This window comes from Scyliorhinus canicula, chromosome 3 (genome assembly GCF_902713615.1).
Source record: "Scyliorhinus canicula chromosome 3, sScyCan1.1, whole genome shotgun sequence".
In the NCBI taxonomy this organism is placed as follows: domain Eukaryota; kingdom Metazoa; phylum Chordata; class Chondrichthyes; order Carcharhiniformes; family Scyliorhinidae; genus Scyliorhinus; species Scyliorhinus canicula.
Window position 1 is genome coordinate 94,435,957 of NC_052148.1, and position 24,703 is coordinate 94,460,659.

The 24,703-nt window shown below is 47.9% G+C and overlaps 1 protein-coding gene across 2 annotated transcripts in view; it reads right to left on the minus strand.

Annotated features, from left to right (window-relative positions):
* dhx29 (DEAH (Asp-Glu-Ala-His) box polypeptide 29) overlaps window positions 1–24,703 on the minus strand; it is a 131,055-nt gene that overhangs the window by 100,646 nt on the left and 5,706 nt on the right. Inside the window, exons 2-5 of one of the 2 annotated variants that reach the window (XM_038790906.1) lie at window positions 15,732–15,811; window positions 8,189–8,302; window positions 7,022–7,151; window positions 5,006–5,145 (exon numbers count right to left, since the gene is read on the minus strand). In XM_038790906.1, the coding sequence (XP_038646834.1) occupies window positions 5,006–5,145; window positions 7,022–7,151; window positions 8,189–8,302; window positions 15,732–15,811 (464 nt within the window). Of the gene's footprint in view, window positions 1–5,005; window positions 5,146–7,021; window positions 7,152–8,188; window positions 8,303–15,731; window positions 15,812–24,703 lie in introns of those variants that run through there. The other variant, XM_038790907.1, reaches the window with a different exon arrangement.

Consider the following 24,703-nt stretch of genomic DNA (forward strand, 5'->3'; position numbering starts at 1 on the left):
CTCTTCCAGGGGTTCCCATTATCACAGATGCCAGCCTTTCACCAATTCAATTTACTCCATATATTAAGAAACGGCTGAAGACACTTGATGCAGCAAAAGCAATGGGCCCTGACAATATTCCCTCAATAAAAACTGTGCTCCAGAACGTGCTGCCCTCCTTAGCCAAGCTGTTATTGTACAGCTACAATACTGGCATCGACCTGGCAATGTGGCCCAGGTATGCTCTGTACACAAAGCAGGACAAGTGCAACCCAGCTAATTGCTACTCCATCAATCTATGATGTGGAAGGATGAGGAAGGAGCAGTGGTCTAAAAGCTAGTGTTTGAAACAAACATGTTGGACTTTAACCTGGTGTTGTAAGACTTCTTACTGTACATCGATCTATGGCAGGGTCTACACAAGATCACAAGCAAGGCCAGGTGGAATATCTGGTACTGGAGCATCCCTACCTGATGATCTGAACAAGTTTTATGCCCGATCTGAGCAGTCAGCCAATGTGTCAGTGCCACCCGCCTCAACAGCCCTGGACAGACCCCTACCCACTATTACAGCCTCAGAGGTAAGAGCTGCATTCTTGAAAGTGAATCCGCAGAAAGCGACGGGCCACTACGGAGTCCCTGGGCGAGCACTCAGTCTACGCAGACCAGCTGGTGAGTGTATTCGCAGATATCTTCAACACCTCACTCCTCCGCTCTGAGGTCCCCACCTCCTTCAAGAAAACCACCATAATACCAGCAGCAAAGAAAAACAAGGTAGCCTGCCTCAACGACTACTGACCACTGAACCTGATGTCTGTTATCATGAAATGTTTCGAGCGGCTAGTCATGAGACGGATCAATGCCAGTTCCCAGGCGATCTCGATCCACTGCTGTTTGCCTATCACCGCAACCAGTCCACAGCAGATGCTATCTCCCTGGCTCTACAATCAACACTCAAACACCTCGACAACAAGGACACCTATATAAGATGGCTGTTCATAGACTACAGCCCCGCCTTCAAAACCATTATCCCAACAAGACTGACAACCAAACTCCGCAATCTTGGACTTGGCCCCTCCCTGTGCAGCTGTGCAATCTGGCACGATAGGCAACAGCACCTCCTCCACAATAGTCCTCAACACCGTGGCCCTGCAAGGATGTGTGCTCAGTCCTCTACTGTACTCCCTATACACACATGACTGTGTGGCAAGATTTAACTCCAACTCAATCTATAAGTTTGCGGATGATACGACTGTGGTGGGCTGTATCTCAAACAACAATGAATCAGACGACAGGAGGGAGATAAATCACTTGGTTGCATGGTGTACCGAAACAAACCTCTCTCTGAATGTTGGAAAGTCCAAGGAACTGGTCATCGACTTCAGGAAGCGCGGCACGACTCACACTCTCATCTGCATCAATGGTTCCAAAGTGGAGATGGTCAATAGTTTTAAGTTCCTGGGGGTCACCATCACCAACAGTCTGTCCTGGTCCACTCACGTTGATACAACAGTCAAAAAAGCCCAGCAACGTCTCTACTTCCTACGGAAGCTAAAGAAAGTTGGCTTGTCTGCATCGACTCTTACAAACTTTGCAGATGTGCAAGAGAGAGCATTCTATCCGGCTGCATCACAGCCTGGTATGGCAACTGCTCGGTCCAAGATCGCAAGAAACTGCAGAGTGTGGTGAACTCAGCCCAACGCATCACACAAACTTGCCACCCCCACATTGATTCTGTACACACCTCCCGCTGCCTCAGGAAGGCAGACAGCATTATCAGAGACCACTCCCACCCAAGCATTGCCTTCTTCTAGACCCTTCCATCAGGCAGAAGGTACAGAAGTCTGAAGACTCGCACATCCAGACATAGGAAAAGCTTCTTCCCCACAGCTACAAGGCTCCTCAAAGACTCCCCCTCGGATTGTTATGTTCCCTGGAAGATGGGGCAGCAGGGTAGCATGGTGGTTAGCATAAATGCTTCACAGCTCCAGGGTCCCAGGTTCGATTCCCGGCTGGGTCACTGTCTGTGTGGAGTCTGCACGTCCTCCCCCTGTGTGCGTGGGTTTCCTCCGGGTGCTCCGGTTTCCTCCCACAGTCCAAAGATGTGCGGGTTAGGTGGATTGGCCATTCTAAATTGCCCGTAGTGTCCTAATAAAAGTAAGGTTAAGGGGGGGGGGGGGTTGTTGGGTTACGGGTATAGGGTGGATACGTGGGTTTGAGTAGGGTGATCATGGCTCGGCACAACATTGAGGGCCGAAGGGCCTGTTCTGTGCTGTACTGTTCTATGTTCTATGTAACACTATTCACGACGCCCTATGCTGCTCTTGCTCATGTATTTGCTTTGTTTGGCCCCTTGTTCCGCACTGTAACCAATCACTGTTTGTCGATGTACCATTTGTCAACGTTCTGTTGATTATTCTTTTGAAATGAAATGAAATGAAAATCACTTGTCACGAGTAGGCTTCAAATGAAGTTACTGTGAAAAGCCCCTAGTCGCCACATTCCGGTGCCTGTCCGGGGAGGCTGTTACGGGAATCGAACCGTGCTGCTGGTCTGTTTTAAAAGCCAGCGATTTAGCCCTGTGCTAAACAGCCCCTTTTGTCTACTATGTCCATACTGTGTACGTTCCCTCTGCCGCAGAAAAATACTTTTCACTGTACTTCGGTACATGTGACAATAAATCAAATCAAATCAAATCTACCCTCAATCATCAGCAAAGTAAGGTAGTACGCTGGCGCAGTGGTTAGCGCTGCTGCCTCACGGTGCTGAGGAGCTGGGTTCGATCCCAGCTCCAGGTTGCTGTCCATTGGTATTTGGATTGGCCATGCTAAATTGCCCCTTAATTGGGAAAAAAATAATTGTGTACTCTAAATTTAAAAATATTCAAAACAAATCACCAGTAAAGTGATCAACATTGTTATCAAGCAGCACTTCCTCAGCAATAACCTGCTCACGGACGCTCAGTTTGAGGTCCAGCAGGGCCACTCAACTAATGACCTCATTACACTGCACATTCTCCCCGTGTCTGCGTGGGTTTCCTCCGGATGCTCCGGTTTCCTCCCACAGTCCATAGATGTGCGGGTTAGTTGGTTGGCCATGCTAAATTGCCCTTAGTGTTCAAAAAAGGTTTGGTGGGGTTACTGGGATAGGTTAAGTGTGGGCTTAAATGGGGTGCTCTTTCCAATAGCTGGTGCAGACTCGATGGGCCGAATGGCCTCCTTCTGCACTGTAAATTCTATGATACCACCCACAAGTTCTCCTTCAAGTCACTCACCATCCTGGCTTGGAAGTAAAGCACTGTTCCTTCAATGTCGCAGGGTGAAAATCCTGGAACTCCCTCCCAAATATTGAGTGCACATACACCACATGTATGTTCAAGGAGGCAATTCACCACCATCTTCTCAAAAGCAATTAGGAATGGGAAATAAGAAGTAGGTAGTGTCAGCAGTTTACGGAGCTATTTTGGAAGAGAAGGCACCACTGGAAGGGATCAAAGCAAAGTGGGAGGAAGAGTTGGGAGAGGATACAGAATTTCACGGAGGAGCCGGCCTCCACATTGCTGGAGGAGGTGCTGACAACAGGGGGACTGGAGAAGGGGGTAGTGTCAGGGATTTATGGAGCTATTTTGGAAGAGGAGAAGGCACCACTGGAAGGGATTATAGCAAAGTGGGAGGAAGAGTTGGGAGAGGATATGGGGGAGGGGTTCTGGTGTGAGGTTCTCCGGAGAGTGAATGCCTCCACCTCGTGCGCGAGGTTGGGGCTGATACAGCTTAAGGTGGTATACAGAGCACACCTCACGAGGGTGAGGATGAGCCGATTCTTTGAAGGAGAAGAAGATTTGTGTGAATGTTGCGGGGGTTTTGGTCCTGTCCAAAGCTAGAGGATTACTGGAAGGAGGTTTTTATGGTAATTTCTAAAGTGGTGCACGTGAAACTGGACCCGGGCCCCCGGGAGGCCATATTCGGAGTGTCGGACCAGCCATGGTTGGAAACGGGTGCGGAGGCAGATGTTGTAGCTGGCTTCTTTATGACATACATCCAATGAATGTAAAAACAATCACTTGCCCTTCCATCTTTATTGTGTATTCATTTATAATGAATAAATCTAAACTCTTAACAAGATCTATTATTGCTAGTAGGCCGTATTATTAATTACAAGCATTACAATTATTAACGAATTACCCAAGTTTTGAAAGAAAAATTACAAAAATACTCGCCAACCACTTATCTGTTTTTCTGTGAGATTACACTTTTGATTCCTCTCAAAATGCAGCTGGTCCACAGGCTGGCCTCATTCTCTCATGCTCCCTTGCATCACTTTTGAACGCTGGGTCCACCTAATCTAACTTTCCACTGATCCTTCTCGCAATTACTCTAAATCCAATCCCTGTGGTTTCTGACCTCCCTATTAATGGAAATAGTTCCCTCCTATCCAGTATCTTGTGTTCCCAAAGAAAAAAATATCCTGTCCAATCTTGCTCATAGTTTAAATTCTCCTTCCTGGCAAAATGTTCATGAATCTCCTCTGAACCCTCAACAGTGCAATCACATTCTTCTGTGATGCAGTCCAAAACTCATTGGGCAAAGACCAAATATATCTATTGTGGCAAGTATCACAAGTCACATATGCAATTAACAGTGGCAACATGCTTCAGCATGAGTTTCAGCAGAAATCATTCAAATGATGGACAAATCAAGCGATCAAATGGACATGACAGACCATCTCCCTATGAAGACTGAATGCTCTTCAAGGTGCTCCAAAAATTAAGCAACTCATTTATGTTCAACCTCAGATAGTAATAAACACACATTACATTCAGCAGTGATGAATTGGCCCTTCATTCCTTTTTCAAATATGGAGGGAAAGAGCAGCACGCAAACTAATAGTGCATGATGATCACATAGTTGAAACAAAAACTGAGGTTGGAGAGGGAAGAGAAATAAAGGCATCGAGTCAAAACAGGCAAATCTCTATTCTGCTTTGCCCCTTCTTGCTAAAAACATTAAAGCAGACAAAAGATTCTCACCTTGGCCTGGGGCTCCTGAACACTTGCATGACCCTCAGATGCTTCATCTTTCGTGTCAGCGACTACAGGCATCTGAAATTTGGGCTTGGTCTTAATCTCTTCCTCCTGCATTTTCTGACTGAATCCATCAGGTAACGCGTCTTGAATAAAAGTCACATGTCATTCTAAATTAACATTGCCCTATTTCAATTTAAAATTATTCCAATTAAATTATTGTAATTACTGACAAGCACACATGATGATGAACACAGGATGTTCAGATTACATTCACAATTCCATGTATAGTTCCTGAATTTAATGAGTCCAAAGGGACCTGCTGAACACAGGCTCTATTTTTCTCCACAAAATCTTCTTCTGTGCCTGTATCCAGTTAAAGAGAAGCAGAGCCTGGGAGCAGAAAGCTCATCTACTGCCCTGATGTAGCAGAAGACTACTGAATAAAATACCACCTACTTTTGAATAGTTGTTTTAGTTTAGGAAAATAGTTTACAAATGTGCCAATTACAAAGATCAAACAAAACACTTGACTAAGATTTTGACCACAATTATGTGTGACAGCAAAGCTGACAATCGATGGTAAAGGAAATTAATCTCAATGTTTTTTTTTAAAATTATATCAGCAGATTTTATAAAGTGGGCAGCACGCTAGCATAGTGGTTAGCACAATTGCTTCACAGCTCCAGGGTCCCAGGTTCGATTCCCGGCTTGGGTCACTGTCTGTGCGGAGTCTGCACGTTCTCCCAGTGTGCGCTCCGGTTTCCTCCGGGTGCTCCGGTTTCCTCCCACAGTCCAAAGATGTGCAGGTTAGGTGGACTGGCCATGCAAAATTGCCCTTAGTGTCCAAAATTGCCCTGAGTGTTGGGTGAGGTTACTGGGTTATGGGGATATGGGGATATGGTGGAGGTGTGGGCTTTGGTAGGGTGCTCTTTCCAAGAGCCGGTGCAGACTCGATGGGCCGAATGGCCTTCTTCTGCACTGTAAATTCTATGACATCTATTATCACAAGTCAGATGATGTATAATTTTATAAGAATGGTAGTGTCAGCAACCCAGAAGGGTGCTGAAGAGCGGCAGTAGCTTGACGATTATTGCAATCATGGCACAAGAGGTCACTCAGCTGCTCCATGGAGGGGATCACCAAGAGCAGCAAGGATCTGACTAGGGTGAGGCCAGACAGCGCAGGCCTCCGAAGGCCCTGAAGTAGCAGCGAGGGGAGTGGCAGTGCCAATGGAACAGCAAGAGCACCAGGGAACTAACCCTGGGCAAGGCCAGCAGCACAGACCTACAAATGGCCCAAAAGGAGCAGCGGAGGTAGTAGGAGTGCCGATGGAGCCGCAAGAGCATAAATCAGCAACACTGGCTGTGCCCTGAAGAGTGTCATCACACTTCAAAAATTATGTCACTGACAGGCAGGCAGATAACTGATGGGAGAGGAGTGTTTGTTTGTCTCCATCATACAGTGGAGCCTGTTCCCCAGTCATCTGGAATCTCCCTGCTATTGGGCCAAGACCTCTTTCCACTGGGACCATCTGCTGGTTGGTGTGTAACGCCAGTCTCGACCAAACGCTGTCCTGCATCCCAAAGAGAGACGAGCTGATTCTCCTTGACCACTTCAATACCAGAGTCTGGACGGATGCAAACTTGCAAAAGGCATGTTCGGAAGGGAAGGCATAGGTAAAACAAGCCCCAACTGAGTCCTTATCCTGAAGAAAAGCCGAGAACATGGTCTTGTCATAACCAACACCCTGTTTTGCCAGAGAGACAAGCACAAGACCTCATGGCAACACCTCCACTCCAAGCACTGGCACCTCATCATCCAAGCGAAGGACCACAAAGATGGCCAGATCACCCGTGCCACAACCAGAGCCACGATTGCTGGACTGACCAACGGATGTGCCCTTTTCACGAGGATTGAAGGTGAAAATAGCAAGTAGTACCCCAAGCACTATTTCATTCTGACTTATTCAGAGGTAAATCTGTTAGACCGCTACATCAAATTCCTGTTCAAACAACTTACCATCAGGAAGATTTAAACACAACCAGTCCAAAGCAGAATGAAGGTCCCCGCCATAAATAACAGTATTTTTCATGGCTTCTTCGATGTCCTCTGTATGAAATGAAAATCTTTGCAAAGCCATATATAGGTCCTGCACAAGTAACACTCAATTAATAAATCTACTCAAACTTAGAACTGTTCCATACATTTTCAAACAGCATGAAAAACAAATCTTTAAATTAAAATGAAATGGTCAGTCTTGTGGGAATACTTAAGAGATAACTGACAATGTTAGCATTGAAGGGGGCGCCACAGTTAAAATACAAGATATCGTATGCCACGGAAGGAAACTTGTGAGCCTCAAAAATCACAGCATTATGCAAATTTCTGTCTCATGCTTCATCACAGCTTTCTTGCGTCAATTCAACAAAATGTGGCATCATGCTTGCAGTTGTCTGACGCCTCTCAAGAATTAAAAAAAATACGATGTGGCGATGCCGGCATTGGACTGGGGTGAGCACAGTAAGAAGTCTGACAACACCAGGTTAAAAACACTCGCTAGCTTTCGGAGCACTGCTCCTTCCTCAGGTGATTCAAATCAAACCTGTTGGACTTTAACTTCTTACTAAAAATATGCCACTGGAAAAAGTAAAAGGCTTGTCCTTTTTCACTTAAAACTCATACTGGCTTGTCATACTCATATGTATATTTTTTTCCTACTGTTACTTATGTGACATCATCATAAAGTGGCGAACATAAGTGCATTAGTGTTTGCAGGAGAAAGGAGGGAATATCATTGCCTGAAGGGGGATCGCAAAGTTACAAATTAATTTCAAATTCAATGGTCCGCAAGTTTGCTGCACTTAGTGCAGAATAAAATCCCCATAGATTTACAGAATCCAGGTGGCATGGCGGCACAGTGGCTAGCACCCACACAACCAGAGTAGGTGGATTGGCCAGTCTAAAAGGCCCCTTAATTGGGAAAAAAAAGAATTGGGTACTCTTTAAAAAAAAAAAAAATGTTTTAATATTTTCAGAATGCATCATCACTGCAGTTATTCCTACATGCCATTGTAGATATTGTAGATCTCTGGATAGGAAATAATTTATCCTATATTAACTGCAAGCAGAAACCAGACTCACGAAATCTCCCGAAATTCTACCAAGTGATGAATAAAATGGCATTACCTGCAGCTTTTTCGCTGTGAGCCTTCCAGAAATGGTCCCTGGTTTGCTCTGTTGAGTTCTGAATTGGTTGATCAATCTTATAATTTTTTGTTCCAGTTCAGGCTTGATGACCACCTTTAAGAAATAATAAAGCTTTGAATTTTAGTTGTACAGTGTTGCGCATCAATAGATGAATGTATGTGCATTGTAAATATGGCTGGTGAATTGCAAACATAAATAGAAACATGAGAATGTGATGTCAGAGACTGGACTCAAGAAAGGGCAGGACGGTCTGAATATTACTGGAAATAAAGATGTTCAGGAGAGACAGAGAAGATTGTGCATATAAAAAGAACAAGGTGAAACAGGAGCACAGATACCAGTGGGTAAAAAGAGCAACTGCAGCAGAGCAAGGCCGACGGGTATGAAGAACGAGGTAGTTCAGTATGGAGCAATCGCTTTAAACATCATGCTTTGATTTATTTTGTCGATATCACAGGGAAGCAGGTTAAGTGATTGTTTGGTTCTCGCTCAACTTGGGCACCTGCTTCAGCAAGGTGGCAAGAAACAAAAAATTTACTTGAAAACAAAAACAGAAAATGCTGGATAAACTGTCAACTGGATTTGAAACATGAAGTCTGTTTCTTTCCCCTCAGATATTCCCCACAGATATAGCACCGCTGCCTCAGCGCCAGGGACCCAGGTTCAATTCCAGCCTTGGATAACTGTGTGGAGTTTGCACTTTCTTTCTGTGTCTGCGTGGGTTTCCTCTGGGTGCTCCGGTTTCCTCCCACAGTCCAAAAATGTGCAGGTTAGGTTGGTTGGACATGGTAAATTCCCCTTAGTGTCCAAAGATGTGTAGGTCAGAGTATGGGATTATTGGGATAGGACAGAGGAGTGTGCTTGGGTGGAGTACTCTTTCAGAGAGTTGGTATGGACTCAATGGACCGAATAGCTTCCTGTACTGTAGGGATTCTACGATTCTACGAAGCTGCTGAGTTTATCCAGCAAATCTTTTGTATTTCAGATTTCCAGCATCTGCACTACCTTGCTTGTACTTAAGGTCTAAATTGGGTTTACTGTGCATGTATGTGAATGCATTCAATGTGGTAAATAAGATAGATGAGTTACAGGTAACCATGTGGGAATCAGATATGTCGTTGTGGTGGAGATCAGGCTCAATAAAGGTCATGAGCGGGTACTAAATATTCTGAAATCCAATGTGTCCAGGAAAGATAAGGAAGGAAAGCAGAGGGGAAGCAGTATTAATTAAATAAACCATTATACTGCTGGAGAGAGGATGTCCAGGACGCATCAAGGACAGAATCTATTTGGATGAAACAAAGAAATAACATAGGGACCATCACATTTTTACATGTATTCGATAAGCCAGGGGAGTACCATTAATAGATTTCATAGAATTTACAGTGCAGAAGGAGGCCATTCAGCCCATCGAGTCTGCACCGGCTCTTGGAAAGAGCACCCTATCCAAGCCCATACCTCCACCCTATCCCCATAACCCAGTAACCCCACCTAACACTAAGGGCAATTTGGACCCTGAGGGCAATTTAGCCTGGCCAATTCACCTAACCTGCACATCTTTGGACTGTGGGAGGAAACCGGAGCATCCGGAGGAAACCCACGCACACACGGGGAGAACGTGCAGACTCCACACAGACAGTGACCCAAGCCGGGATTCGAACCTGGGACCCTGGAGCTGTGAAGCATTTGTGCTAACCACTATGCTACCGTGCTGACTTAATGTGGGACTTAATTATCCTACTATAAAGAATAAAGAGTAGAAAAATGGATGAGTTTCTAAAGTGTGTTCAGGAGATTTCTCTTGACATTTCCAGCCCAGGAAAAAGACATTGTTAGATCCAGTTCTGAGGAATATGCATCAAATGTTATAACAGGAACATTTAGAGGCTAGTGATAACCATGTCATACGGTTAGGTTAGCTATGGAAGACTTCCGGTTACGGCTATGCGGAGCTCAGTCGCACATTTCGGCACCTCCCGCTAGAATTGGACTTTCGGGCTCTTTTTAGGGCCCCCCGCGGCACTTTTCCGACGATCCCCAGTGTGGGAAGGGGATAACAACACTCCCCCGGAATTGTATGGATTGGACAAGGAGTGGAGTGGTGAAAAAAGTGGAGTTGGAGCAGAGACAGCTGCGAGGAAGTAAGGCTAAGATGGCGGCGGGTGGAGACCAGGCAGCGTGGGAGCAGTGGTCACAGGAGCAGCAGGAGTTTCTCCAGCGCTGCTTCACGGAGCTGAAGTCAGAGCTCTTGGAACCGATGAAGGCCTCGATTGATAAGCTGCTTGAGACCCAGACGGCCCAAGGGGCGGCGATCCGGGAGGTCCGGCAAAAGGTCGGAAAACGAGGACGAGATACAACCGGGCTGCGGCGGTGCTGCACCGGAGAGGGGTGAAGTTTGGCATGTTGCAGCCGGCTCGACTGTGGGTTAACTATAGAAATCGGCATTATTACCTCGAGACGCCAGAAGAGGCGTGGACCTTTATTCAGACTGAAAAGCTGGACTCGGACTGATGACCGTGGACGAGAGGGGGGGTGTCAGGACTGTTGTGCTGTGTTTTGGGGGGGATTGTGTGGTTGGGTTGATTATTATGTCTCCTTTGTCTGTCAGGCAGGCCTGTAGGGGGTTGGACAGGTAAAAGCCTTGGGGTGTCGGGGGCTGGAATTGGGGGGGGGGGGGGGGGGGCCGAGCCGGAGAAATTGGGACTGGACCTCGAATGGCCAAGGGGGAGCTGGAGTTTGTGGAGGAGGACGGGGCGGGGCTCTGCGAGGAACGAGAAGGGGGGGGGGGGGGGGGGGGGGGGGGGGGGGCCGAGCCGGAGAAATTGGGACTGGACCTCGAATGGCCAAGGGGGAGCTGGAGTTTGTGGAGGAGGACGGGGCGGGGCTCTGCGAGGAACGAGAAGGGCGGGGGGCGTGGACACGTGGTTGACCTAGGAAGGGTTATGGCTCGTCGGCTGGGGAGGGGGGCTGGTAGCCCCCCCCCGATCCGGCTGATAACCTGGAACGTAAGAGGCCTGAACGGGCCAGTCAAGCGGGCCCGTGTGCTCGCGCACCTGAAGGGGCTTAAGGCAGATGTGGTCATGCTTCAGGAAACGCATCTATGGGTGGCAGATCAGGTAAGGCTAAGGAAGGGGTGGGTCGGGGCTGGATGCAAAAAATCGGGCGTGGCGATCTTAGTGGGGAAGCGGATGTCGTTTGAGGCGCTGAGCATTGTTGCATACAACTGAGGTAGGTATGTGATGGTGAGTGCTAAGCTGCAGGGGGTGCGGGTGGTCTTGGTAAATGTATATGCCCCGAACTGGAACGATGCAGGGTTTATGTGGCGCATGCTGGGCCGGATCCCGGATTTAGACAAGGGGTTCGATACTGGGCAGGGAATTTAACATGGTGCTGGACACGGCATTAGATCACTCGAGGTCTAGGACGGGCAGGAGGCCGGCGGCGGCCAAGGTGCTGAGGGAGTTTATGGACCAGATTTTGGGGGGGGGGGGGGGGAATCCGTGGAGGTTTGCAAGGCCGGGGTCCAGGGAATTTTCATTCTTCTCCCACGTCCATAAGGCCTACTCTCGAATTGACTTTTGTGTAATGAGCCGGGCGCTGATTCCGAGGGTAGAGGACATGGAGTACTCGGCGATAGTCATCTCTGACCATGCCCCACACTTGGTGGACCTCGTGCTGGGGGAGGAGAGGGACCAGCGCCCGCTGTGTCGCTAGAAGGTGGGGCTGCTGGCGGGCGAAGAGGTAAGCGGGCGGGTCCGGGGGTGTATAGAGAGGTACTTGGAGACCAACTATAACGGGGAGGTGCAAGTAGGGGTGGTTTGGGAGGCGTCGAAGGCGGTGGTCAGGGGAGAGCTGATCTCCATCAGGGCCCATAAAGAAGGAAAGGAGAGGAGAGAGAGGGAGAGGCTAGTGGGGGAGATGGTTAGGATAGATAGGAGGTACTCCGAGGCCCTGGAGGAGGGGCTACTCAGGGAGCGGCGCAGCCTTCAGGCCGAGTTTGACTTGTTGACCACCAGGAAGGCAGAGGTGCAATGGAGGAAGGCGCAAGGGGCGGTGTACGAGTATGGCGAGAAGGCCAGCAGGATGTTGGCACACCCGCTTAGGAAGCGGGAGGCAGCGAGGGAGATTGGGGGAGTGAGGGGAGGGGGGAGCATGGTGCGTAGTGCGGCGGGGATTAACCGGGTCTTCAGGGACTTCTATGAGGGACTGTATCGGTCTGAGCCCCCATCGGAGGAGGAGGGAATGGGCCGTTTTCTGGACCGGCTAAGGTTCCCGAGGATAGAGGAGGAGCGGGTGGCGGGGCTGGTGGCGCCAGTTGGGTTGGAGGAACTGGTTAAGGAACTAGGGAACATGCAGGCTGGGAAGGCACCAGAGCCAGATGGGTTCCCGGTGGAATTCTACAGGAAATACGTGGACCTGTTGGGCCCGCTGCTGGTTAGGACTTTCAATCAGGCAAGGGAAGGGGGGGGGGGTCCTGCCCCCAACGATGTCTAGGGCACTGATCTCCCTGATCTTGAAGCGAGACAAGGACCCTTTGCAGTGCGGGTCGTATAGACCGATTTCGCTTCTCAATGTAGATGCCAAACTGCTGGCAAAGATATTGGCCACAAGGATCGATGGCTCTGTCCCGGGGATTATACACGAGGATCAGACGGGTTTTGTGAAAGGGAGGCAGCTGAATACCAATGTACGCAGGCTCCTAAATGTCATTATAATGCCGGTGGTGGAGGGGGAGGCGGAGGTAGTGGTAGCTATGGATGCGAAGAAGGCCTTCGATAGGGTGGAGTGGGGATACTTGTGGGAGGTGTTGAGGAGGTTTGGGTTTGGGGAGAGGTTCGTCAGCTGGGTGAGGCTGCTGTATGAGGCCCCGGTGGCATGTGTGGCCACCAACAGGAGGAGGTCGGAATATTTCTGCCCACACCGAGGAACAAGGCAGGGGTGCCCCTTATCCCCCCTGCTCTTTGCTGCCAATAGAGGCCCTGGCCATGGCCTTGAGGGAGACTAGGAGAGGGGGATTGGTGAGCTTCCACTAAAAAGGGCAGAGAGGAGTTTTAGATACCTGGGGGTGCAGGTGGCTAGTAGCTGGGTGCCCAGCATAAGCTTAACTTGACGAGGCTGGTGGAACAAATGGAGGAGGAGTTCAAAAGGTGGGATATGCTGCCGCTCTCCCTGGCGGGTAAGGTACAGTCCATTACAATGACGGTGCTCCCGAGGTTTCTGTTTTTGTTTCAGTGCCTCCCCATCCTGATCCCTAAGGCATTGTTCAAACGGGTTAACAGGAGTATCATGGGGTTCGTGTGGGCTAAGAAGACACCGAGGGTGAGAAGGGTGTTTTTGGAGCGGAACATGGACGGGGGGGCTGGCATTGCCTAACCTTTGCGGGTATTACTGGGCTGCCAACGTGGCGATGGTACGCAAGTGGGTAATGGAGGGGGAGGGGGCGGCTTGGAAGAGGTTGGAGATGGCGTCCTGTGTGGGCACGAGCCTGGGGGTGCTGGTGACGGCACCGCTGTCGCTCCTTCCGATGAGGTACACTACGAGCCCGGTGGTGGCGGCGACCCTCACAATTTGGGGGCAATGGAGACGTCACAGGGGGGAGGTGGGGGCCTCGGTGTGGTCCCCGATACGTGAGAACCATCGGTTTGCCCCGGGGAAAATGGATGGGGGGTTCCGGAGCTGGTACAGGGCGGGTATTAGGAGGGTTGGGGACCTGTTCATCGACGGGAAGGTTGCGAGCCTTAGGGAACTGGAGGGGAAATTCGGGCTCCTCCTCTCCCCCCCCCCCCCCCCCCCCCCCCCCTCCCCCCCCAAACCGGAAACACCTTCCAATATATGCAAGTAAGGGCGTTCGTTAGGCATCAGGTGGTGGAGTTCCCTCTGATGCCGGCACCCAGTGTCCGGGAGAGGGTGTTGTTGGGGGTGTGGGTTAGAGAAGGTAGGATTTTGTCAATTTACCACTTGATACAGGAGGAGGAGGAGGCCTCGATGGAGGAGTTAAAAGGTAAGTGGGAGGAGGAACTGGGGGAGCCAATCGATGAGGATACGTGGGCAACTGCCTTGGGAAGAGTGAATTCTTCCTCCTCTTGCGCCAGGCTTAGCCTAATACAATTTAAGGTACTGCACAGGGCGCATATGACCAGGGCAAGGCTGAGCCGGTTCTTTGGGAGTGAGGATAGGTGTGTGAGATGTTCGGGGGGTTGTGCAAACCATACCCACATGTTCTGGGCATGCCCAGCGTTAGAGGAGTTCTGGAGGGGTGTAGCGAGGACGCTATCAAAGGTGGTGAACTCCAGGGTTAAGCCAGGCTGGGGGCTTGCAATATTTGGGGTGTCAGATGAGCTGGGAGTGCAGGAGGCGAAAGAGGCCGGTATTCTGGGCTTTGCGTCCCTGGTAGCCAGGCGAAGGATTCTGCTTCAGTGGAAGGATGCGAGGCCCCAAAGCGTGGAATCCTGCATTAATAACATGGCGGGGTTTATTAAATTGGAGAAGATTAAATTTGCCTTAAGGGGATCTGTGCAGGGGTTCTTCAGGCGGTGGCAACCGTTCCTAGACTTCCTGGCGAAGCATTAGGGGACGGTCGGTAGCCCGGGGGGGGGGGGGGGGGGGGGGGGGGGGGGGGGGGGGGGGGTTTCGCAGTATTAGGTTGAATATCGACAGTTCAGAGGTGAAATGAAAAAGGAGGCAAGAAACAAAGACAGATTGCGAATAAAATGGCAAGATAACAGGAATATAAATTGAAAAGATAGGTGGGGTAGGGCTGATTAGGGATATAAAAGGAGATCTACATATGGAGTTCGAGGGAATGGCAAAGTGCTAAATCAGTGCTTTGCTAATATTTAATCAAAGCAAAAGGATGCTGAAGGCACAATAAAAGTGGATGTAACTGATATACTGGATTTGCATGGGCTAAAGATTGATAACAATGCTGATAAAGTGTAATGCATAGACAGCGGGTATGTATTGCCTAAAACTACATATAAATGCATTCATTTCCAGAAACGTAGTCCAAATGTCACCAAATATAGTGGCAAAATTGAATGCTTCAGGGCGGCAAGGTAGCGCAGTGGTTAGCACTGCTGCCTCACGGTGCTGAGGACCCGGGTTCGATCCCGGCCCAGGGCCACTATTTGTGTGGAGTTTGCACAATCTCCCCCTGTACGTGTGTGTTTCAACCCCACAACCTAAAGATGTGTAGGGCAGGTGGATTGGCCACGCTAAATTGCCCCTTAATAAAAAATAAAACTTGAAAAAAATATGAAAATGGAATGCTTCCCTAGAAAAGCAGAGCAAGTCACTTGCCATTGGGCATGATAGAACTATATGGGCATACACCTGGAACTGGGTTTCATGTCCACCTTTGTCATTAGTTTTCATGTTGCAAAAAGTAAAGCAAAAGGAATGCTTAAGTATATATAATTTTACACGATCAGAACCACTGTAAATATAGACCTCCTCCTCTCCTCTCCCTCTCCCCCGCCCCACCCGAGAAATTTCGCAATTCCATCACTTGATGTATGATCACCTTAAGGATGGACTTATCCAGATTTCCAGCAGAATTCAGCTCATGTGTGGGCGTTGCACCAAAGCTATATGTCTTTGGACCTAAAAAGTATAGAAAATGTTATTACTTGAAATCTGAAAATGTGGTCCAGTGAACCAAAACATCACAGCATTTTCCAGAGATAAAACTTACAGAAAACACAAGTATACATTTCTTGGTCTGTCTCATTGGCTTATAGTCACAGCAAAGTAGAAAATGAAGGAATTTGCGAAGATCACAACATACTACTGTCAATGTGTGCAGCTCCTCAGTTTATCCAATATATCAGTTAGGCTTTCAATCTTAACGATGCATATATTGATATTTTAGCAGCAGAGTAATGAATGAATCTATTATGCAGTATTAAGTTTCCATCCTTATAAAACAATGCAGCCATCAATTTACCATGAACTGTTGGAGAAGCTTTGAAGATTTACTGTATTGAAGAAGAATTTCCAACATATGTTTTGAAGTGTGCTATCAGTACATGAGAGGAAACCTTAAAATTATGAGCTGAATTAGAACCTGAAGATGTCCAGTACACAATAACACTTCAACTTTATAATCAAACAGTGAACAATCTCAACTGTTGATTACTTATTACAATCACTTCTGACCATGAGTCAGGGAATCTTAAACAGTGCCACCCAATCAGCAGAACAAGTTTTAATTACATAGACTGCAGCAGTTCAAGAAGGCAGCTGAAGGGCAACTAGGGATAGGTAATAAATGCTGGCCCAACTAATGACATCCACATCCCGTAAATGAACAGCAAATGATAGAGGAAAAAAAATTATATGTTGCTTCTGACATCACAAAACAGCACATCAGTCAATGAATCATACTTCTATCACTCAGGATATTGTGAAACACTTCCTAGGCAATGAAGTACTCGAAAATTGTTTCTGCCAACCCCCACAACCTCTATGTGATGGAAGGACCAGGTTAGCAGTCATATGGGAACACCACCACCTGCATATTTCCCTCCAAGCCAGACACCATTGTGTATACAAGGGATGATGGTAAGTCATGATAACGTCATGAGACTAGAAATCCAGAGTCCCAGACTAATGTTCTGAGGACAGCTCCCAAAAGCTGGAGGAATTTAAATCCAATGAATAGATCTGGAATTATATGGTTGGGGTGTGTGAAGATTGGGATGGGGGTGAAAATGTTTATTATACCATATTTATGTCATTGTTATTATTATAAAAACTTTCAAATAACTTAAGAAATTTTTATTTTTAAATAGATCTGGAATTAAAAGCGTGTCTCAACAATAATGACCAAGGAACAAACACAGGTTATCATAAAAACCCATCTGGTGTACTCATTTCCTTTAGGAAAGGAAATCTGCCGTCCTTAAAACAGCAACGTGGTTGAGTACATCACTTCTGCTGAAGACCTTAAGGACGGATGTATCCAAATTTCCAATGGTATTCAGTTTATTTTGAACGGCCTAGCAAACCACTTACTTCAGCAAACCACTACAGGAAAGTTAAAACGGAACAAAACCGGGCAGACCACCTGTCATTGACCTAGGCATGTGAATATATGCATAGACAACCAACACAACTAGCCCTGTCAACCTTGCAAAGTCTTAACATCTAGTGAACCAATACCCTTGCATCGTCACACTCACCGAATTATACAATATTGCCAATGTCCTAGCCACCACCATCCATCCCAGCATGTGGGACAGGACAGATAAAGAGGTGGCAGCACCGTGACATACAATGTTTGGCCCTTGTTCTGCACTGTAAACAACCACTATTTGTTGGTGAATCATTTGTCAATGTACTCTGTCGATTATTCTTTTGTCTACTATCTATGTACTGTGAAGGGCAGCACGGTGGCCTAGTGGTTAGCACAACCGCCTCACGGCGCTGAGGTCCCAGGTTCGATCCCGGCTCTGGGTCACTGTCCGTGTGGAGTTTGCACGTTCTCCCCGTGTCTGCGTGGGTTTCGCCCCCCACAACCCAAAATGTGCAGAGTAGGTGGATTGGCCACGATAAATTGCCCCTTAATTGGAAAAAATAATTGGCTAATCTAAATTAAAAAAAAAAAAATCTATGTACTGTGTACGTTCCCTTGGCTTCAGAAAAATAATTTTCACTGTACTTCGGTACATGTGACAATAAACATCAATCCATTAAACCTGAAGGAGTTGCCCTGGGAGTGCAGAGTATTGATGCAAGTCTCAGGGCATTAACTCAATTATGGGCAAATAAATCACCTGCTGATCACTGCCTACTACCGCCCTCGGCTGATGAATCAACACTCCAGGTTGACACAAGAAGCACTTGGGGTTCAGAAGATAGTCTGGCTGGGGGACTGCAACGTCCATCAGTAGTGGCTCTAGAGCACTATTACTGACCCAAGCTACCAAGCCCTAAAGAACCTGGCATCTAAACAAAAGGGAAAAACATATCCAACCTCATCCTCACCAATCTACCTACCACAGATGCATCTATGACAGTATTGGTTGATCACTACACAGTCCTTATGGAGACTAAGCCCTGTACTCGGAATACAGATGCTTTCCATTGTGTTATGTGGCACTACCAACATGACAAATAGGATAGATTTAGAACACATCCAGCAACTCAAAACTGAGGCACTGAGAGCCATCAGCAGCGGAATTGCATACAGCCACACTCTGCCATTACCACATCAACCCTAGTTGGATTTGGATTTGTTTATTGTCACGTGTACCAGGGTACAGAGAAAAGTATTTTTCTGCGAGCAGCTCAACAGTTCATTAAGTACATGAAAAGAAAAGGAAATAAAAGAAAATAAATAATCGGGCAACACAAAGTACACAATGTATGGTGGCAGCGTCGGCATGGATGGACCAGCACAGATTTTTGCAGATGTGCACACCTTGGAATTTGAAACTGCTAACGATTTCCACCTCGGCCCCGTTGATGCTGACAGGGGTATGTACAGTACTTTGCTTTCTGAAGTCAATGACCAGCTCTTTAGTTTTGTTGGCATTGAAGGATAGATTGTTGTAATTGCGGCACTCCACTAGGTTCTCTATCTCCCTCCTGTATTCTGACTCGTCGTTATTAGAGATCCGGCCCACTATGGTCGTATCATCAGCAAACTTGTAGATGGATTGGAACTAAATTTTGCCATGCACTCGTGTGTGTACAGGTAGTATAGAAGGGGGATAGGTACGCAGCCTTGCTGGGCCCCGGTATTGACGACTATTGTGGAGATGTTGTTGTTGTTTGTTCTTACTGATTTTGGTCTGTGGGTTAGAAAGTCGAGGATCCAGTTGCAGAGAGAGGAGCCAAGTCCTAGGTTTTGGAACTTTGATATGAGCTTGGTTGGGATTATGGTGTTGAAGGCAAAGCTGTAGTCGATAAATAGAAGTCTGATGTAGGAGTACTTTTTGTCGAGACCCTTTAGGGTTGAGTGATGGCGTCAGCTGTGGACCAGTTGTGTCGTTTTGCGAATTGCAGTGGATCAACGAGTTCTGGGAGTATGGAGGTGATGTGCTTCATGACCAATCCCTCGAAGCACTTCATTATGACTGAAGTCAGGGCCATCGGACGGTCGTCATTGAGGCACGTGGCCTGGTTCTTCTTTGGCACCGGTGTCATGGTAGTCTTCTTAAAGCAGGTGGGGGCCTCGGAGCGGAGTAGGGACAAGTTAAAGGTGTCCACGAACACATCTGCCAGCTGGTCCACGCAGGCTCCGAGTGCACGACCAGGGATCCTGTCCAGACCCGTCGCCTTCCAAGAGATCACTCTCAAGAAGGCCGATCTGACTTTGGAAGCTGTGATGGTGGGTATGGGTGTGTTATGGGCTGCTGGGGCACTCGACAGTGGATCGTTGGTTTTCTGCTCAAACCGAGCGTAGAATGCATTGAGTTCATCAGGGAGGAGCGCGCTGCTGCTGGAGATACTGCTCAGCTTCGCTTTGTAGCCTGTTATGTTGTTTAGGCCTTGCCACAATCGCCGAGAGTCTGTAACGCTCATCATCTCGCTTGGTCTGATATTCTCTCTTGGCACCCGGACATCTTTGCAGAGGTCGTACCTGGATTTCTTGTGTAGGTCAGCGTCGCCTGACTTGAACGCCTAAGACCTGTCCTTCAATAGGGAGTCAATTTCACGATTGAGCCATGGTTTCCATTTGGGGAACTGCTTTCTTTGGCATGCAGTGGTCCACACATTTGCTGATTAAGTCTGTGACGGTGGTGGCATACTCATTCAAGTTGGTCGCTGAGTTCTTAAAAATGGAACAGTCCACTGTCTCCAAGCAGTCACGTCGGAGCTCTTCTGTTTCCTCGGACCAGCACTACACGACCTTCTTAACGTCGGAGCTCTTTCAGCCTGCTCCGTCATTCAATCAGATTGTGGTTGATCTCTTCCTCGTCTCAAATCCACCTCCCTCTCGGATTTGATTTATTGTCACATGTACCAAAGTACAGTGAAAAGTATTTTTCTGCGGCCGAGGGATCATACACAGGACGTACATACTAGACAAAAAGAATAATCAAAAGAGTACATTGACAAATGGCACATCGACAAACAGTGATTGGTTACAGTGCGGAACAAGGGGTCAAACAAAGCAAATACATGAGCAAGAGCAGCATAGGGCGTCGTGAATAGTGTTCTCACAAAGAACAGATCGGGGGGAGGGAGTTCTTGAGGATTCTTGTAGTTGTAGGGAAGAAGCTGTTCCTATGTCTGGATGCGCCGGTCTTCAGACTTCTGTACCTTCTGCCTGATGGAAGTGGGCTGGTAGAAGGCAATCTGGGTATGAGGGGTCTCTGATAATGCTGTCTGCCTTTCTGAGGCAGCGGGAGGTGTATACAGAATCAATGTGGGAGTGGCAAGCTTGTGTGATCAATTGTGATGCGTTGGGCTGAGTTCACCACTCTGCAGTTTCTTGCGATCTTGGATCAAGCAGTTGCCATACCAGGCTGTGATGCAGCTGGATAGCATGCTCTCTATCGCACATCTGTAGAAGTTTGTGAGACATGCAGACATGCCAAATTTCTTTAGCTTCCGTAGGAAGTAGAGACGTTTTTGGGCTTTCTTGACTATTGCATCAACCTGAGTGGACCAGGACAGACTGTTGGTGATGGTGACCCCCAGGAATTTAAAGCTATCGACCATCTCCACTTCGGAGCCATTGATGCAGACGGGTGTGTGTGTCGTGCTACGCTTTCTGAAGTTGATGGATCAGTTCCTTGGTCTTTCCGACATTTGGAGATGGGTTGTTTTCAGTACACCATGCAACCAAGAGATTCATTCCCCTTCTTTGGTCTGATTCGCCATTGTTTCAGATACGGCCCACCACAGTCGTATCATCTGCAAACGTATAGATTGAGTTGGAATTTAATCTTGCCACACAGTCATGTGTGTATAGGGAGTACAGTAGAGGACTGAGCACACATCCTTGCGGGGCCCTGGTGTTGAGGACTATTGTGGAGGAGGTGTTGTTGCCTAGCCTGACAGATTGCTGTCTGTGGTGAGGAAGTCAAGGATCCAGCTGCACAAGGAGCGGTGAAGCCCAAGATTGCAGAGTTTGGTTATTAGTCTTGTCAGGATAATGGTGTCGAAGGCGGAGCTGTAGACTATTTACAGCATTCTCAAGTAGGTGTCCTTGTTGTTGAGGTGTTCGAGCGTTGATTGTAGAGCCAGGGAGATACCGTGTGCTGCGGACCCCTTGAGGCGATAGGCAAACAGCAGTGGATCGAGACCGTCTGGGAGGCTGGCATTGATCCGTCACATAATGAGCCCTCGAAGCATTTCATGACAACAGACATCAGGGCCAGTGGTCGGAAGTCGTTGAGGCAGGCTACCTTGTTCTTCTTTGGTGCTGGTATTACGGTGGTCTCCTTGAAGGAGGTGGGGACTTCAAGGCAGAGGAGTGAGGTGCTGAAGATATCTGCGAATACACTCACCAGCTGGTCTGCGCAGACTGAGTGCTCGCCCAGGGAGTCCGTAGTGGCCCGTCGCTTTCTGCGGATTCACTTTCAAGAATGCAGCTCTTACTTCTGAGGCTGTAATAGTGGGTATGGGTGCGTCCAGGGCTGTTGAGTCGGGTGGCACTGATACATTGGCTGAATGCTCAAAGCGGGCATAGAACTTGTTCAGATTATCGGGTAGGGATGCTCGAGCCCGATATTCCGCCTGGCCTTGCTTTGTCGCGTGTGATCTTATGGAGGTCCTGCCATAGTCGTCGTGTGTTCGTGTCATTGGCCTGGGACTCTAGTTTGATGCGGTATTGTCTTTTTTTGTCCCTGATGGCTTTCCGTACATCTTACCTGGATTTCTTATATAGGTCAGGGTCGTCAGACATGAACGCCTCCGTCCGGATCTTCAGCAGGGAGTGAACCCTTTGGTTGAGCCAGGATTTCCGATTGGGGAACACCTGTATTGTCTTCGTTGGTACACGGTCCTCGACACACTTACTGATGAAGTCTGTGACGGAGGTTGCGTACTCGTCCAGGTTAGGTCCCGTGGCCTTGAATATGGACCAGTCCACAGACTTCAAGCAGTCGCGGAGGATGTCCTCAGATGCCTCGGACAAGCACTGCATGGTTTTCTTGACTGGATCAACACGGTTGAGTTGCTGTTGTAGTAGGAATACCGACTTGTGGTCGGATTTGCGAAAGTGTGGTTGGGGAATGGAGCGGTAGGCTCCTTTGATGCTCATGTAGTAGTGGTGCAAGGTGTTTGCACCTCTGGTGGGCAGGAAATCTGTTGATGGAGTTTGGGTAGAACCTTCCTGAGGCTGGCCTGGTTGAAGTCTCCAGCCACAGTTGTCAGGGCTTTGGGGCGATTTGTGTCTTGATTGTTAATGGTGGAGTGCAGTTCGTCAAGTGCTTTCTTCACTTCCGCCTGGGGTGGGATGTAGGCTACTGTAATGAGTACAGAGGTGAATTCACGTGGGAGGTAGAAGGGGTGACACTTCACGGATAGGTATTCTCTGTCTGGGGAGCAGCGGCACGCTAGGGCCACCACATCAGAGCACCAGGAGGTGTTAATGAGGAGTCAGAAACCGCCGCCCTTCGACTTGCCTGAGGCCACCATGCGGTCCATTCGGTGAATTTAGAAACCTTCGGGTTGGATGGCGCAGTCTGGTGTGGCCAGATTAAGCAATGTCTAGGTGAAGCAGAGCACACAGCAGTTCCTCACTTCACTCTGGGAGGCAAGTCTAGTGTTAAGGTCATCCAGCTTGTTCTCAATCGCTTGGACGTTCGCCAGTAGTATGCTGGGGAGAGGAGTCTTGAAACCGCGTAATTTAAGTTACACCTTCAGGCCAGCGCGTTTTCCCCGCTTCCTGGGTCGGTGGCTAATCTTGGATGACAGGGCTGGCTTTGCGTAAGGTAATTTACGCAAATTCCTCGAGGGGGCGAGGATAATGGTGGCGTTGTCAGGGTCACCGGAGGACGTTGTGCTTGGGCCGGTCTGGTCTCGCAGGGCAGTGAGGTTGGGTTCATCTTCCGGCTGTTCCCCATATCCTTTTAACCCGTTTATCTTTATCAGAAATATCTCTATCTCCTTCCTGAAACCATTTAATTATTCGGATTCCACCGCACTGTGGGGCAGCAAGTTCCTCAAATTTACCCACCCTCTGCGAGAAGAATTCCTCCTAATCTCTGTTCTAAATCTAACGCCTCTCAACTTATATCTGTCACCTCTCGTTCTAGATTGCACCACAAGCAGGAACAGTTGGTCTACATTTATTTTAACAATCTTGATTAGATTTATGTACCTCGATCAGATCCCATCTCATCCTTCGAAACTCGAGCAAGTAGAAGACCAAACTGTTTTATGTCTCCTCATGCGTTAACCCCTTAATCCCTGGAATCCATCTGAACTGCTTCCAATGCCACCATATCCTTCCTCAAATAGGGAGACCAAAACTCGATAATACTCCAGATGTGGTCTCACCAACACCCTAAACGATTGCAACACTTCTCTACTTTTAAACTCCAATCTTTTTGCAATAAACGCTAACGTTCCATTTGCCTTTCTTATCACATTTTGTACCCGCGTACAGACTTGCCGCGATTAATGAACATAGGCCCACAGATCACTCTGCCCAGACGCATTTTGAATCTGCTTTCCATTTAGATAATAATTTGCCTGACTATTTTTTCGGCCAAAATGGATACCTTGCACTTATCCACATTAAACTTCATCTGCTAAATTTTGGCCCAATCTCCTAGCCTGTCCATGCCCATCTGTAAAATCTGTATCTCCTCTTCACTGCCTGCTTTCCCACCTGCAATTTTTTCTATATTACACTCTGTCCCCGCAGATTTATATAGATTGTAAACATTTGAACTCCGAGGACTGAACCCTGCAGCACCCCACTAGTTCCAGTTCGCCAGCCAGAAAAGGACCAATTTAACCCCTCATTTCTGTCAGTCAGGCAATCCTCAATCCAATCGAGTATTCTACCCACCAACCCCCTGCAATCTCACCTTCTGGATCAATCTTTTATGCGGCACCTTGTCAAACACTTTCTGGAAGTCTAGATAATCCACATCCACGGGATCCCCATTATTCACCTTTCTGGTTACATCCTCAAAGAACTCAAGCAAGTTTGTGAAGCATGACTTGCCTTTCATAAAACCATGCTAACAATGGTGGATTGAACTTTGTCTTTCCAAATGTTCAGTCATCGCCTCCTTAATAATTGATTCCAGAACCTTGCCCATCAAAGAGGTCAAGCTAACCGGTCTATAGCTTCCTACTTTTTGCCTCTCTCCCTATTTGAATAGAGGAGTTACGATTAACGTGTTTCCAATCCACCGGGACCATTCCAGAATCCAGGGAATTTTGAAGTATCGGAACCACTGCATCCACTATCCCTGCTGCCACTTTCTCTAATGCAGGCCATCAGGTCCCAGAGACTTATCTGCCTTTAATCCCATGAGTTTATTAATTCCCTTCTCCCTAGTGATGGTTTTTGCACCAAGT